At 38.9% G+C, this 17,804-nt stretch overlaps 1 protein-coding gene across 1 annotated transcript in view; it reads left to right on the top strand.

Moving 5' to 3' along the window:
• Window positions 1-17,804, top strand: part of LOC124717275 (delta-like protein 1) — a 93,496-nt gene that overhangs the window by 62,913 nt on the left and 12,779 nt on the right. Inside the window, exons 3-6 of the mRNA XM_047244089.1 lie at window positions 3,372-3,491; window positions 12,863-13,054; window positions 14,640-14,700; window positions 16,648-16,778. Coding sequence (XP_047100045.1) covers window positions 3,372-3,491; window positions 12,863-13,054; window positions 14,640-14,700; window positions 16,648-16,778 — 504 coding nt within the window. The remainder of the gene's footprint in view (window positions 1-3,371; window positions 3,492-12,862; window positions 13,055-14,639; window positions 14,701-16,647; window positions 16,779-17,804) is intronic.

The raw sequence follows: 17,804 nt of genomic DNA, 5'->3' as shown, positions 1-17,804 counted from the left end.
GAACGTAAACCACAGTTGGTGTTTGCATGAGTGTGTGTGTCTGTGCATGTGTGTATGTGTATCTACTGCTGACAAAGGCCTTAATGGCCGAAAGCTATAATTGTGTGAATCTTTTTGTTCTGCATATCGCGACTCAGCATCTCTGCTATATGGTGAGTAGCAACTTTCCTTCTCTGGTATTGTTACATTCCATCCTGCATTTCCCATTGTTTGATTTTCACTCTGTTCTATGCCACACTAAGGCTGAGGTATGGATGGTGTAAATCATGTCTCCTTCAAGTATTATATTTGTGGATGCTACTTCTGTTTCCAAACTACGGTTGATTGTTGACAAGAAACTTCATAAGGGTATGGTATATACTACACCAAGAAAGCCAAGTGGAGATGTGTTCACCATCAGTGACACTTTTGACTGGAAAAGACATTCAGATCACCTTTGGTGTCACTATGGACTACCTTTCTCTTCTTTCTTCGCTAGGGGCTTCTGGGGGTCGTGATCCAATTAAAATACTTCGCCTTTGGTGTTCCTTCCTTTTGTGCTAGTATTTCTTCACTTTCTTGCTGTATTTATTTTCCCTTTCTCCCTTGAAGACCGACTTTTAAAAAATTTCCTGAAATATTTCTTTTCCATTAATTCTTCTTCTCTTATGTTGTTTCTTCATAAACCTTTCATGACCTCCTTAATCCAAATTACTGTTGCATTTTCCCAAGAATATTTGAAAATTCTTTTGGGTAGTATGTTGTCATCAATTCTGTAAATATGTCCAAAGATAGCAATCTTCTTCTCCATTGTTTATGATACATTTTCTGTGTTCTCATGAACTTCATTGTTATTTCTTAATTTGCAGAATTCTGAAGTTTTCAAAGGGCCTCATATTTCCTTATTCTTCTGTCTGTTTTCTCAAATTTTCAAGCTTATAGTTAAGTACTTAACATTCTGGTATTATTACTATGTTGTGGTGCTTTATTGTAAGGTTTGAGATAAGCACACATCTCCCCCTCCATCCCACCGGCACACACACACACACACACACACACACACACACAGAGAGAGAGAGAGAGAGAGAGAGAGAGAGAGAGAGAGAGAGAGCACTAACAATTCAAATTTGATTGTGACTTTATCATATACAGAAATTATTCCCACATTTTTTAAGAAATGAGGTAATTAATAAAGTGATAAAGTGTTTTTGTTATATCTTTCTTAATTTTTTATTTGCTTATGAGTATTGGTAAACAAGCCACATCCATTAACTATCTAGATATTTATATTGACATCAGCACCAATGTAAAATCTGCAGCAAAGACACATACTTTGATTTCTGCATTCTAGCTTCCTCAGTGCACCGTACCTCCCACAGACATGGTGCTTTTAATTTTGTGTTCATCTGTTGACAATCAGTTCTAGTTCCCCACCCCAGATTTTGGAGAACTACACCCAGTCATGTCAATAGAGATTTATAAACAAATGTTCTCAGCCCACTTTTTTTGATGGTACTGTAATGAAAAAGGTAAAAAAAATCAAGCTAAAACACTAGTATGTCCACCAACTGTGCCCCTGACAACTGCTGGAGGAAGATGTGTGTCACCATTTGTTGCTAAATTGTCTACCAAAATAGGCAATATACTGAAGAAAAAGAGATTTTGAGTGACCTACTGTATAATAGAGATGACAGGTAGAAATTTATTTAACCAACCCAGTGAACAAAAGTGGAATGGAACCTACAAGATGATTTGCAAAGTGTGTAGTTCATACCAGGCAAGAAAAACTGGTAGATCAATGTGCACCAGGCTTAAAGAACACATCAGAAGCTGAAATCTGCAGGAAACTTGGCAGCTTTGTGCGCCACTGTGTGGAAACCAGACCTAGTCATGTAGTAGGTGCAGAAACAATATACTCTGCATGCAAGGGCCAGAAACTGACTGCTTGAAATACTGGAGATCAAGAGGCACTGCAAGAGCCATCCTGAATAAAATATTGAACAAAGGGACAGACTGCAGTTAGTTCACACTTCTTGATACTGCTAAACTGAACTGACTCCATGATCGATCTTTGTTCAATCTCCACTATGAAGGAAGTAAAATCCATCTTTGTCAAGCTGTGCCCTACTATAGTTAAGTTGTGCCCTACTACCAAGGGATTCCCCAATATGTCATTTTAGTGTTCTCTGATTCTCAATGTATTCATTATTGGCTTTGTACCTTTGTCCCAATTCAACCTGGGGTCGCCCTTGTTACTATTGATTTGGCGATGTTAGTGTCAGAGGGTGGCTGGATGCCCTTCCTGTCGCCACCCTGTACCCCAGCTGTCTGCGTCGAGTGTAAGCCATGAAATAGTGCAAACATTTTGCAAATGTCTGTAAGCTGAGGTGGGACATGAGGACCAGCCCAGTATTCACATAGTGGGATGTGGAAAACTGCTTAAAACCCACATCCAGACTGACCAGCACACCAACTCTCATCGTTAATCCGCCAGGCAGATTTGATCCGGGCCGGTGTGCCCAACCAAGTCCAGGAAGCAGCTAACCTGACGGGTGATTCTCAATGTATTAAGTTGTGTATTTAATATTAGCAGTTAATTTCTTTCATAGTTGTAAATTATTTCTCATTTTTCACTTTTGTAGTCCTGTCTTCTTCAGTTGCATGTAACATTACCGTATATTGATAATTTTTACTTTTTGGACCATCTGACTACAACTGAATGAAGCACAATTTTTGTGCCATACGCATTTCACCTTTATTCTCAGCAAGGTATCTTCAATGACAGGTTGCATGGACGATTTTCTACATATTATGCTTCTGTTCCATTTTTGGTGCCATTACTCTTATAAATGCCACTTGCGGTTTTTTTCCCACATTTCACAGCAAACCAAAACATTGCATCAAAACAAGTGTTCAGTTCCTAGTGCTCTGAAATGTGGGAGAAAAACTGCAAGTAGCATTTATAAGAAGAGGAACAGTACCAAAAATGGAACAGAGGTGTAATATGTAGAAAATCGTCCACACAACCTGCCACTGAAGATGCCTGGCAGAGAATAAAGGCAAAACGCATATGGCATGAGTTATAGTCAAACAGTCCAAAAAGTAAAAATTATATACCATAATATTTCTCATTTTTGTTAGTACCATTATGCACAACAGTATCTTTGTGAGTAATGCTAGACAATGTGCTTTACAACCTGAAACCTAGGTCACAAAAATAAATATTTAGTGTAACAGATGGAAAATAAGAGTGTATTTTACATACAATAATTGATACTAACAGGGTTGCAACACAGGCTTGATGTATCTGTGAAAGAAATGTGTGTGTTTTTTTCTTCTTGGGTCACCGTACCTGTTTCTTTGGTCACGCAATGAAGTAGAATATTTTCCAGGTTTCTATGGTGAGCTGTGCAACAAATGCATAACAATGTTTGGCTGCCAGCATGGCTACTGCAACAACAGCTTTGAATGCCTATGTGAGGAAGGCTGGGATGGGCTCTTCTGCTCTGAACGTGAGTACAAAAATAGACTTTTCTGTTTCCCTAATGGAGTTCATGAGAAATGTCTCAGATATTTGTTTGTGTTATGTTTATAGTTATTTGTAATGTACTTATTTTGGTAAGAAGGCAGACCCAGTGGCCAGTGTTTAACATTTGCACTTTCCTTTTTATTCTTCAGTGTACATTTACTACAAAAATTGTTAAATTTGAGTCCAGATTTACATGATCCTTTCAGTTCACTTTTGTAAAAATGTAAAAGGGTGTTTCTGACAATTAGGCCTTCATCTGGAGTTATACAATAACTGGCTGAATATAAACCACACATTTAATTTTGAGGGGGGTTGTAGTAACCAAAACCAACTGCTGGAATGCCTTGGGCTGCGGATCGGAGCCGCTAGGTGGGGAAGCTGCTGGCGGTGGAGCACGCACCACCGGGTAAACACAAGAACATGTTGGGCAACAGTCCAACGACAACCGACAACAACTGACCATGACTGACTATGACCGACACAACAAGGAAGAGATAAACAATGGAAGCTTGTAGAAACCAGAACACCAAACACCAACAGCAAATCCACTGGGAACCAGAGCCAGACAAATGTCAACAACGAGCAACGACCAGAACGCAGTACCGCCGAGATAGAAATGCAATCCAGAGTGAGTACCAGACTGATTGGACTAGGGCAGAGCAGGTCCCTATATACGAAACTGGAGGGAGTGGCTATTGGCTGCTGTCTGCGCGTGGCGTAGCGGTGGCACCCTCACTGCGCGAGAGCTGCTGCGCGGAATAGCCGCCGCGGACGCGGACCCCTCTATGGGCTGACCACGTCCATTTGTTCTGGCGCATGTTTGACTTCCGCAGCTTGAGGTACTATAGGGGAGGGGTGGGGGGGGGGGGAAGAAGAGACAAAGTCAGTGGAGAAAATTTTGTCACATCACCCATTTTTGTTTTATCACAGTCACCGTTTTCATCATCCTCCTCCTTGTCCTCACTACCTTCCAGGGCAGCACTTCTTGAGCCCTTCAGCGATAGAGTGTGGTATTATTGTATGCCATGAAGAGAGAATCCACCAACACACACTGATAATTGATGGATTTTTAATTGTAATAGATGAACTGACCAAACAGACTCCTTTTAAAAGCTAGTCTGGATAGTGTTTTCAGGGACTGTCTTTAAATGGCTGGTATGTGATTATATAAAATGTCTGCAGATTTTAATTCATACCTCTAGGTGTAAGACCCAATGTAGCTTCAGGTGTGAGACAACCTTTGAAGGCATTTAGCACTAGCATAGCTCTCTTACTGAGTGGTTCATGAGATCAGTTATTCCAAACATTAGCTGGCCTGTCCATCATTAATTCTGTTCTCACCCTGACTTTTTCTAGACAATGAGTCACTGATATCGTAGGGAAGTTTTCCTTGGGCTTCTCAATAACATAGGGAGAGTGGGACAACTTTCCTACATCATGTCACTTTTCACTTCTGCTCATTATGTCTCAACAACGGGCATTTTGTTGGCATTACATCTGACGTAAAGGGTAAGAGTGCCTCTAAAATGCTGGGACTATGTGCGTCTGGGAGTTGACAAGCATTTGAATAAAATCTTATGGTAGTCTCTGTGCTAGTATAGTAATTTGTCATATAGAGAGGTCTCTTCTGTGCATTAACCTACAACAGCTGACACTCGCCCAGAATTCAATCTGTGATATGTTTCAGGTCCTCATAATTTCAAAGGTTTTAACGGGACTATTTGTTGAGAGATAGGTATTCCAACTGTACTTTTATTTTGCATAAAGGAAAGAACCTTAAATTCAAATTTAGAATATTCCCTAGCTGACAGCACTCTGTATGAGTTCCTTGATTCAGCAGAATGCAGCTTATTCTACAATGTTTTCTGATGCCACACATTGGATTTCTCCAAACCGTTCTTTTGACAGCTTCATTGTTACACATATTTTTCACATAATGAATAAAGGTGAATATGAAATTTGCTTCATAACCACGCAGCATTCCAAAATTTGTTGCTGATTTTCTTGTGACTTCCATTCTCTAGTGGAGACTAAATTTTAATTATGATTTATAGAAAAAACTGCATGTATCCTGTCATGTAAATTAATGGAACAGTTAGCATAATAATAGCCACTACCAAAATGAAACATCATCGATTAAGTTGGTTACATTGTTACTCCATATACAGTGATTAAGTTAATTTCCCAAACCTAGTGATACTGTTGCTCCATTTCAAATAAAGGATGAAGCACTACAGCTGAAGTTGCTGTGACCCAAAAATGTATTGTAATTTGTAGTCACACTGATAAGTTGAACTTGAAGTACTGCTTATATTCTACATCTACATCCATACTCTACCAATAACCATTAAGGGCATGGCAGAGGGCAAGTCCCATTGTACCAATTATTAGGGTTTCTTCCATTCCATTTACATATGGAGCACAGGAAGAATGATTGTTTGAATGCCTCTGTTTGTGCTGTAATTATTCTAAACTTATTGTCATAACCTATGAGAGCAATATGTAAAGGGGTGTAGTCTATTCATAGAATCATCATTTAAAGTTGGTGCTTGAAATTTTGTTAGTAGTAGTTCTTGGGATAGTTTACATTTATCTTCAAGAGTCGATCAGTTCAGTTTTTTCAGCATCTCTGTAACACTCTCCCACAGGTCAAATAAACATGTGACCTCTCGTGCTGCCTTTCACTGTATACGTTCAATATCCCCTGTTAGTCCTATTTGGTACAGGTCCCACACACTTGAACAATATTCTGGAAGTGATCATTAAGCAATCTCCTTTGTAGATTGAGTGTAATTTCCCAATATTATACCAAATATTCCATTTTGTACCCTCATGAAGTGTTACACCAAAGTAATTGTATGAGTTCCCAATTTCAGCTGTGACTCACTGACATTACATTCAGGCAAATATGATGACTCGCATTAGCTGACTGCCCTGCCTACTGAAGTTACTTGTTCATCCCATTCTAATGTTAGATAGTCAAAGGAATGTAATATATCTATAGTGTAAAACAAATATAGTTTATTCACACCCTTTTAAAAGTACAAATGCAGGTGCAAATTATAAAATATAATCTTTTACAAACTCATTCTAATCTAAATTCAATACAAATCTTCATTATACATAAAATACTTTTAATTTCTCCTCCAGGAACATGAATAAATAAATTCTTGGGTGAAACTGCTCTTGAACAGGCAACATACATAGCAGTTAAATATGGTAATGACTATGACCATTCAGCCTGCTGAAGACTGTGGATTTCATACTATACTTTCTGATTTTGATTACTGTTGCATCTCCACACATGCATGCAACACCTAAAGATGCCATGGATGTTTTACCCCAATAGTAGTATTTTTTCCACACTGTACCACATGTGATTACCAAGTTTGGCTGAAATTGCTCAAGGCATTCCAGAGTTTTACAGGAACAAATCCACCTGCCCCCCTTTTCCCCTTTTTCATACACACACACACACACACACACACACACACACACACACACACACGTGTGTGTGTGTGTGTGTGTGTGTGTGTGTGTGTGTGTGTGTATGTTGCTGTGTTTATGTTACTGACCTAGCAGACAATATTAATAGTAATCTCTAGCTTTTCACGGATTATGCTGTTATTTATAATGAAGTTATGCTGGAAAAGGTGGACAAATATTTAGTCAGATCTTGATAAGATTTCAAAGTGGTGCAATGATTGTCAACTTGCTATAAGCATTCGGTAATATAAAATTGTGTACTTCACAAAATAATGAAGATATAGTTTCCTAAGCCCATCAGTGAGTCACAACTGGAATCACTAAATTCTTGTGATTACCTGGGAGTAACAATTTGTTTATGGATCTGAAATGGAATGATCTCATAACTTCAGTCATAGGTAAAGCAAGTGCCAGATTTTGATTTATTGGTAGGAAACTGGGAAAGTGCAATCAGTTTAACAAAACACTCATGGAATCCATTCCAGGATATTGCTCAAATGTGTGGGACCTGTACCAAATCGGATTAACAGAGGATATTGAATACATACAGAGAAGGGCAGCATGAATTTCACAGGTATGTTTCACCAGTGCAAGACCTTCACAGAGATGCTGCAATAACTGGCAAGTGCTTGAAGAAAAACACAAACTTACCCACCAATGAACATGTACAAAGTTTCAAGAGTAGTCTATACCAGCATTACTTCTTACTCCAAAAGCCACTTAATGGTTGTGGCAGAGAGTACTTCTGGTATTACTAATTGATCCTCCCTTCCCTGTTACACTGGCAAATGATGTATGAGATGAATGATTGTTGGGGAACCTCTGTTATAGCACCAATTTCTCGAATTCTATCATCAGGGCCATCTCATGAGATGTATGTGAGAGGAAGTAATATGTTGTTCAATAGTAAACCTCTCCATGATTCAGAATGCCCCTCTTGTAACGTCTGTCACTGGAGTTTTATGAGCATCTCTGTAATGCTCTCATCCCAACTAAATGATTTCATTATGAAACTCGCCACTCTTCATTATATATTCTCTGTTTATTCTACCAGTCCTACTTGGTAAGGATCCCATATTGATAAACAGTACTTAAGAATTGGTTGAAAAGTACCTTGTAATCCATGTCCTTCATGGATGACTTACATTTCCTTAAGAGTCTTCCTTTGAATCTCAATGTGGCATCAGTTTTTCCTACAGTTTGCTTTATTTGGTCATTATGGTCACTCTAATTACTCCTAGATATTTTGCAGTAGATACTGTTTCCAGCAATTTATCATCAATAGTGTAGTTGTACTACAGTGGATTTCTTTTCCTATGTGTGCACAGTATCTCATCTTTATTTAAATTCAGAGTCAACTACCAGAGCCTGCACCATTCATCAATCTTCTGCAAATTGATACTGCCTGTTGGCAGTGGTGCTTTCTTACAGACAAACGCATCGTCTGAGCAGTCTCAAAGAGCTTCTGACATTTTCTAGTAAATCATTTTTATACATTGTAAACAGTAACAGACATCTCACACTTCCTTGGGGTAGCCCTGAAATTATCTTTTCATCTCTTGATTTTGTTCCTTTTGGAACAACGTGTTATCTGCAATGACATTTTGAACCCAGTCATGAATCTTGTCCAACACTCTGTAAGCTCAAATTTTGTTCACTAAACAACAGTTTGGGATGGGTTTTGAATGTCCTCCTGAAGTTAGGAACACACCATCAACCTCTGTAAGTGAGGAGTCTAGTAATGTTCTGAAACCTACTACATATTGCTCCCACAGGGATTGCAAAGATCAGATTTGACTAATTGTAGGATTTACAGAGGTAATTAAGTAAACACCATTTTCACAGCCCATATGTGAATGGAATGGGAAGAAGCCCTAATAAAGTGAAGAATGTGATGTGCCAACTGCCATACATTTCACTGGGGTTTATAGAATATTGATGTAGATCTGGACATGGATATCAAAATTGAGGAGTAGTAAGGAAAAAATAAATCAGTATGTCAGCATTCGCTTGTAATTCGGAGGCAATTAAAAATATTTACCTTAGATTGGAAATGGGGTGAGATGATACAGTCTTTAACAAATATATGGTAGCAAAGGAGTTTTGTTACTCTCGTTACCGAAAAATAATGACATTTTTGTATGACAGTAAAGTGCTTCCCTATGTACTTCAATATTTATTTATTCATTCAGGAATCCTCTCAAAAACTATATGATTTGTGATAATAATGGAATGAAAGTAGATACTGAGATACAAACTATGGTTTATTATTTATTTATCAAACTTTTTTCAGAAGAATTTATACTAAATAGTGTCTCGTTTAAAAATTGGGAGTGACTAAAATAGGATTATTACTACTTTGGTCAGGTGTCAAATCGGATGCTTCTTTCTATCAGCTGTATAAGTAGTCTCCAAGCATAAGCTTTCATGCATTGGCTATCCCATATATGATAACAATGGAGTGAGAGGTTGTATGTCAGTCACATACACATGTAAATGCAATCTCCTGACCGATTTTTTAGAACATGCTTGATCAGGGGTTAATATACTACTCAAAGAGTGACAAAATATTCACATTAATGTGAAGAACATTCTCAGCAAAGCGTCTAATGTCCATAATTAATTGCATAATTGAGGTTGCAGTCCAAACCATTATCTGCACCACTGAACTATAATTTCATGAGCTTATTTTTACAAGGGTGTAAATCACAAACGACATTCTTGTAGTCTGCACTCGGGTTAAAAATACCAATTACAGTACCTGTTAATCATCTCCCATTGAGCCCTTTACAAGTACTGACATTCCCCTCACATGACTGCTTCTAATAGCAATACCACTTTGATTTTCTTATGCCTTTTCTTTCTAGTACTAGCTTATACCTTATGATTTATACCACCAAAATACTTCTAACGGTAGAAAATTCAAGATGAAATATCAATATGAATGTTAGGGTAAATTGCCTCTCACCACACAGAGGAGTCATTGAACATGTAATCACAGACTGCTAGTAGTCTACAATTAAATGTGACCCTTTGCTGTTGAGTGCTTCCTTTATGGTGAGATTTGCAATCCATCCCTATATTTATATCAAAATACTTCAGAAATTGTTGAATTGTAAAATTACTTTCATCAGTGGCCTCAAAAGGAGTGAAGCTGTTGGAGATACCTACACTGAAGTTACTACACGTGTAGGGCTCTCTGGATCTTTTTTGTAAGGTTTCACAGTAATCTAGTGTATTCATCTAAACAAGTTTTATCATCGTGCCTCCTGTTCCGTACACTTGCACCAAATTACTTGCACATTACTTTTTTATGTTATTTGTAAGAAAAGAAGAGTGTTTGTACATTATTACATCGCATCTTGACATGAGCCTAACCTGATAGAGATTGGCATTTTTGGTGTGATGTGTCATTTTACCACATGTTTCTCCATATCTGAGCATATGCACATACTTTTGACACAAGTTGCCAAATAGATATAACTCTATTAACTGAACTTTGTAGGCATACATGATTATTAATGATTCATCAGTTACCAACAACAGGAGAATAATGACAGTTTCCTCTTTGTAGCCTATGTTGGGATTCTCTCCTTCAGTTCCTGAATCTGTCTTAAAAAAAGTGCATAGTGACTAGTGTATGCCTCTCCTGAAATCCTGCAATTCTTACAAAAAATATCTTACAATTTGTCTTTGGGATCAATTTTTATCTCAAGTCACAGGTATACAGAACATCATATGCATCTCTCATGTGGGATGTAGTTCATCTTTAATGGACCGCAAATAGGCTCACATAATATGGACCCTTAATGCCTCTTTCAACAACTGTTCTCACCACCATCACTACACTGGCCTATGTTCTGCTCACAACCATTCCCTACTGCATGGAATATGCCATGTTTAATGAAAATTTATGACACAGCAGAAAGCAGACCTGACCTATTTACCACAGACAATGGCCTTAACTGTTACAGTTGTTACTGGTTTGATCACACCTGTAAACCTGATTTAAACTTCCATTGCCAGTGATGTTTTCCTCCTACGATCTCTGAACACTAAAATGGAAGTTCTCTCCCTGGGTATGTGGAACAGAATAGCAACACTGCATGAATGGACTGTCGCTACATGTGTGTAACACAGCTGAATTGAATTCACTGAAATGAAATGATTGGAGTCAGTGGAGATGTAGTAAATGAAGATGCAATGAGATGAAATCTTATCAGTGAAAACTGTTGAGAAATTCTGAACTCGTAGTGGACTTTACAAGGAGGGGTCCATAAGTAATGCGACCAAATTTTTCCTGACAACAATACACCACAACACGTTCTAACCTGCTGGGTTAAGTAGGGGAGAGTGTTAACTTCAAAATGCACTCAATATCCATCACCTCCTACTGGAGGGTCGGGATGTGAATTCTTGTGAACCCCATTGTGTAGTGACATAACATGGCACAATGAATCATTCTGTGAAGCAATGTTACATGATCAAGTTTTACTATAAACTTAAGGAGTCTGCCAGTGAAACGTTTCCATTAATTCAACAGGCTGTTGGGAGTGATTTCTTGACAAATTGACAAGTTCTTTGATGGCACAAGTGATTCATTGAGGATGAAGAGGACTTCACTAATGAACCTTGCAGTGAGATCCATCAATCTTCTGAATCCACAGAAATGTGACATATGTGTATGACTTTGAATTCTAACTGACTGTAAAGCCTTTAATGGATAGCAGAAACTCTAAAAAAGGCCAAATATCAGTTTATCTCATTCTAGCTGAAGACTTGAACATGAAAAATATATGAACCAAATTGGACCCAAAAGCCTTGACCAAATGAGATGTGAGTGTTTTGGTGCTAAGAACTCTTGGGAGTGTGTTAAAAAGATACTAATTTTTTTAAACTTAGCTTTCACTGGTGATGAACCATGGATTTATGAATATGACTTGGGGACAAAAACTTCTGAGGAGTGGCACATTCCAGCATTGCTGCATCCCATGCATGAGCAAGTCCAGTATGAAAACCATGCTCATTGGCTTCTTTGACTCCGGAGGCATTATTCACCTGAATCCATACCTACCAGGACTGCTATGAATGTAGTTCTCTACTGAAAATGCTTAAAAGACTGAAAAGGAGGATTGTCTGCAGCCGAAGTGACATCAAGGATGAGTGGAAATTGGATAATGACAATACATCAACCCATAGCATCTTTGTTGTCAGTTAATTTCTGGCCAGAACCCACACCCTTCTGCTTCCCCATCTTCTCTACAGCCCTGACTGTCTCCCCCTTATTTTTGTTTCCTTGCTAATAAGTGGGCCTTAAAGGGAACAGAGGTACACTATTGAAAATGTACAGACTCACGCTACACAGGCTCTAAAGGAGATCGAAGAGGAGGCCTTCCAGGGTGCCCTCTAGGGCCAGGAAAACCACTTCCAGAACTTTATCAATATGGGAGAGAGCTATTTCGATATATTTCGAATAATTATATGCGAGTGTTCAATAAATGTTTTTTTACATAAATTTGTTCTCAGTACTTATGGAACCCACCTTGTATGTCTTGACAAATGAAAATTTTGTGGCAGACTGGGGTATTAATCACTGATAAGTATAGGATCCAGGGTTGGCCCTGGTCAGCATAATTTCCATTACTCTTAACTTATTCATTGCACTGGAGTTTAACATTTGCTGGATCTAGTTCACTTAAATCATGTCATAATGTTGCAGTTCATTCAATTCATCACCACTGATTTCATGTGAGTGAATGTAATATAAATATAATAGAGGGAGGTGTGTGTGTGTGTGTGTGTGTGTGTGTGTGTGCGTGGAGTTTAGTACTGCAGTTAATGTAATGCTGTGGTATCGGTGTCCCGCAGCAATCTGCCGGAAGGACTGCCACGCGACCCGGGGCTACTGCGAGGCGCCGGGCGAGTGCCGGTGTCGGCTGGGCTGGGCGGGTGAGACGTGCCACGAGTGCCAGCCGCTGCCCGGCTGCCAGCACGGCGCCTGCGCACGCCCACTGGAGTGCCGCTGCCACGCGGGGTGGACCGGTCTGCTGTGCCAGACGCGTGAGTTGCACACACCTCAGTAGTGGTAGTAGCAGTAGCAATACTGATAGTAGGACTAATAATAATGTTCCACTTCATTTCTAGCTGCAGCTTCTGTATTACTAAATGGGTAACCTGGTTCATGGTGCAAAGTCCCAGTTGCATGTTACCAACCTAATGGCTTTCAGTGGCAAGAAAAATTTGATTTTTAGCATTTCATTTAATTTTTGAGCAAATTTAAATGTTTAAAACACTGCCATAATCTTCTCATTCAGAGGTGTAATCTTATGCGAAAAATTTAACACAGTAAGACAAGTGTTGCAGTTAGAAACTGTATGACTTGGGGCAGTGTAACTCATGGAGCACAAAACACCCAGACCATATTCACCCTCAGCATCTGAGAATACTTTACACATGAATTCGTGCTTATGAAACTTTTTCTTTCTTGCTGATGCTCCCCCCCCCCCCCCCCCCCCTCTCACACACACAAAATAATGAAAGGAAAAATGTTTATTGCTTATGACATTTTCGTTGTTCATTCATCAACCATGATACTTTAATTTATTACTTCTTTATGACCTACTCTATTCGCAACACATAGTGCAAACAGTATCTACATATACCACTGAACGTATGTACAAAATTAAGTCATTGTACAACACACAGTTCATGATACATCATGTAATAAACATTGAGACTTGTGAGAAAATAGCTTTTGCTTAAAACTGAGTGCAGATCAGCCAGACTATGCCTATCTGGAGCACGTACTACCAACAAACTTTAAACATGATTTCAGATATTTTTGAAAATTACTTACTTGCCTGTTTAATGTCAAATATTTAAGACATTAACTCATTTGTAAAGTAATCAGATGTTTGAAGCTCTTTTACACTTTGACACATTGGAGTTCACTTCTTTACAGAACAGGGCATGAGGAGGTTTATTGATGATTACAATTCAACACAGTGTCAATGGAGAAGTATATTTCTACATAGAATACGTGGTCCATCTTAGGATAGAAAGTAAGGCCTATAATATACAACATATAAATAAGAAACAGTCTAGTGCCTAGGCAAAATGCATGACTAGGTTTATTAAGAATTCTGTGATAATAGAGTGTACAGGATCTAACTGACAAGATCGCCTGACCATAATGTTTAATATGAAGTGCTGAATGGTGTATAAGAATGTAAAAATTAGTTATTACTGCTGAACCCCTGTAATTAGCAATACTTTTTATGTAGCCAGCCAATATTTCAAACTTAATAAAAATATAAATGGGATTAGGAAAGTGGAATAGGTCTACAAGCTTGTGCAACACATTTACAACAAGCAGTCACATCTGGCACATCTGGTCTCACGTCTGTTCTTTGTGAGTAACCACTCACATGGTACACTGAGTATACAGTAACATGTTGTGCACTTCCTTCATAGTTGCTATTGTAAATTGGTTTAAAAGTTATAAGCTGATGAATGTTGGAAACATTTACACAATAACAGACCCTTTAATTGTGTTAGACAAACAGCATAATGAATGACCATAACTTTGCTACTTTGACATAATAGCAGCTTTACATGATTTACTAAGTAAATATTGTTCTTGCAGCCATCTGTGCTGAGACCTGCCATAAGGAGAGAGGCTATTGCAGAAAACCTGGAGAATGCAGGTAAGATGCAATACAAGAAAGAAAACATGAATCAGTACCTCAGATTGTAAGTGCTCTTTTTTTTACTAACACTAGTTCATCAACAAAAAATTCTTACACAATCAGTGAAAGTAATTATTAGAATGGTGTGTCAATTCATAAAATATAATTAGGGAACAAAATATTTTATATGTGATGATAAGGGGGGAGAAAGAACACCTGTCATTTCACTCTTTAACAGATTTTCAAATACTGACAGTAGGTTAAAGAAATAACCTGAAATTCTTTCCTATTTCCTGAAACAGAAACAAAATACTTTAAGTAAAATATGAGAGAATTAGAGGAATGCAACACAGATTACAAAGTCAAAGAACTGATTGAGAAGACCCTTACAAAAACCTAAAATAACCTTCCATGAGGAAGTATCAGAAACTTTTGAGATAGAGATGGGAGTGAGACAGGTCAACAGGTTCTAGCCAGTGCTATCTTTTACAAAAATAATCTGCGAATAGTGAGAACAAGAAACATAAAATTGAGTTCCAAAAAGGACAATCTGAATGTATTCATAGATGATACAGTGATGCTAAGAGGAACAGAAGACCAGGAAAATATGATGCTGCAAAAGCTACATGAGATAGTTCAGAAAACAGGCCTGAAAATATCACATGGAAAGATAAAAGTGATGAATGTGACAGAGGGTGGAGTTCAACACACCCAATAATCAAGGAGAACAAGTTCAGATACCTGAGAGAATGGATGTAGCCAACTGGACCAGGCAAAGAAGTTAATAAAAATAGTATTAGAAGGCTTACAAACATATTTACAACAAGCAATTAGGTGGAAATTTTATACACCGACCACGGCCTCTCAGCCCGGAAGTTTTAACTGAAGAAGCAATCAAATTGCTGAAGGAGAGAGTGCTCCGTGTGTAGACAAACTCTTCCAGTTCGAAATTCTATTACAGCACAGTGTTGCTCACACATGGACATTGTTATATTGCACATTGGGATGTTACGTACTACAGGAGCACAGGGCTGCAAATATGTAGACATGAAGAATGAATATGTAGAATGTTAGTAATGTTTGTTTTATTTAGTAGGCTTTATGAGTTTTCACGTAAAAAATTTTGAGGTGTTACTTTGCAGCTCACCTTTGTATACATGCATGCATTTGCTCTCTTACTCCTCAGTTCCCCCTTACACTAAAAGATAGAATGCAACATACAGGTACTGAAGTCGATGAGGTCTGCGATGATAATGACACAGTGGCAGGAGAGACTACAGGGCAGAGGGTATGAGTGTAGGTGGTTAGCACTAATTGAAGCCAGGAAGGTTACAGCAATGAAGGACGTGTTGCAAGGGTAACTCCCTGCTACACAGCTTAGAAATGCTGGTGCAGGGCAGAATTCAGATGGCATAGGTTGTGAAGCAGCTGCCAAACTCAAGCATGATGGGCCCAGCAGCGTACTACACCACCAGTGGCCAACTCTGCTCTTAGCCACAGTTTGATATTAACCATTCATTCTGGTGGACAGCCAGTCGATGGTCGTGCCGACGCAAAATGCTTAGCAGAAATTGATGCAGAGCTGAACTGTGTCGTAGCTGTTTTCACAGGTGGGGACAGGATAAACCTGTGATATGGCTGTGTTAGGTTGTACTCAGTGGGTGAACCAAGCAGGTTTTGCACATGGATCTTCCACAGGGATATGACCCCTGTGACAAGGAGAAGGGAGTGGTAGTGGTATAGGAATGGACCAGGATGTTGTGTAGGTTGGGTGGGCAGTGGATATCAGGTACACAAAAGAAATAAGGAAAGAAAAAATAGTATTCATGTTGGGAGTGGTGCCAAATCAAGTAGGATTATTCCACCTTGCTATGTTTTACCTAATCTGAAGAGTGCCGTCCAGCCATGTCTAGTGCCAAACACTAGCCCAGCTCACCCTCTAATTCAAGCCCATCTCCTTCCCAGGTGTAAGACTGGCTGGATGGGCGACAGGTGTGACCAGTGCCACCCGTACCCTGGCTGTGTCCACGGATCCTGTCGCCGTCCGTGGGAGTGCAACTGTGAACCCGGATGGGGAGGAATGTTGTGTGACCAAGGTAAGTAAAAGTTATGACAGTTATTTGGAAAGTAAGGAGCAATTTCGTATAAAACATACAGCGTCACAGATTTTTTCAAAAAACTGTTTTTATTTAATTTCGTACATGTTTCTCTATTTTTCTACGTAGTTTCCATGTTTGTTTAAACATTTGACATAACACTCCTTAAGCTTTTGTACCTTAAATCATAGATGTCTGCTGCCTGTGAAGGTAACTTGTCTTTAACTTCTTTTTCACATTATCACCTTTTGCAAAGCACTTGCCATGTAGAAACTTCTTTAGGCAATGAATGAGTGAAAATCGCTTGGCACAAAGTCTGGACTGTATGGTTGGTGGACAGTCTGTTCAAATGGCTCTGAGCACTATGGGACTTAACTTCTGAGGTCATCAGTCCCCTAGAACTTGGAACTACTTAAACCTAACTAACCTAAGGACATCACACACATCCATGCCCGAGGCAGGATTCGAACCTGCGGTTGCGCGGTTCCAAACTGTAGCGCCAGAACTGCTCGGCCACTCCAGCCAGCTGACAATCTGCTCCCATCCAAAAAATCTGAAAAGATTTTGGGCACGAATGGCACAATGGGATTCAGCACTGTCAAGCAACAACAAAATTCCATGCATCAGAAGGCCACGTCGATTACTCTGTATTGTACGTCAAAGTTTAGTCATGGTAGTGCAGTAAGCAGCTGCATTTATTGTTGGCCCCTGTTGCATAAATTCAACTAACAAGACTCCAAATTGCAAGAACAAACAGTCGTTGTTGCAAAACTGGAGTTTTTTATTTTATTGATCTTCCAAAGACACATTCCACCTTATACAAGGAATCTTCAAATTGGCCTACAAGAAAATTACAACCTCTCATATAAATGGCATAACCCCAATTTAGCAAAACCGGACTAGCAAGAAAAAACGAAACATTTGACTGACAAAATATGGTGTTATGTATGTAGAATGCTGTGCATACAAATGTTTGAGAAAATTACCATTGTCGAAATTTGAGAAACATGGTGCTGTGACTTGTGA

The sequence above is a fragment of the Schistocerca piceifrons genome, chromosome 9 (assembly GCF_021461385.2).
Source record: "Schistocerca piceifrons isolate TAMUIC-IGC-003096 chromosome 9, iqSchPice1.1, whole genome shotgun sequence".
Classification (NCBI taxonomy): Eukaryota; Metazoa; Arthropoda; class Insecta; order Orthoptera; family Acrididae; genus Schistocerca; species Schistocerca piceifrons.
Note: the sequence above shows the minus strand (reverse complement) of the source record. Positions and strands in the feature narration are given on the sequence as shown.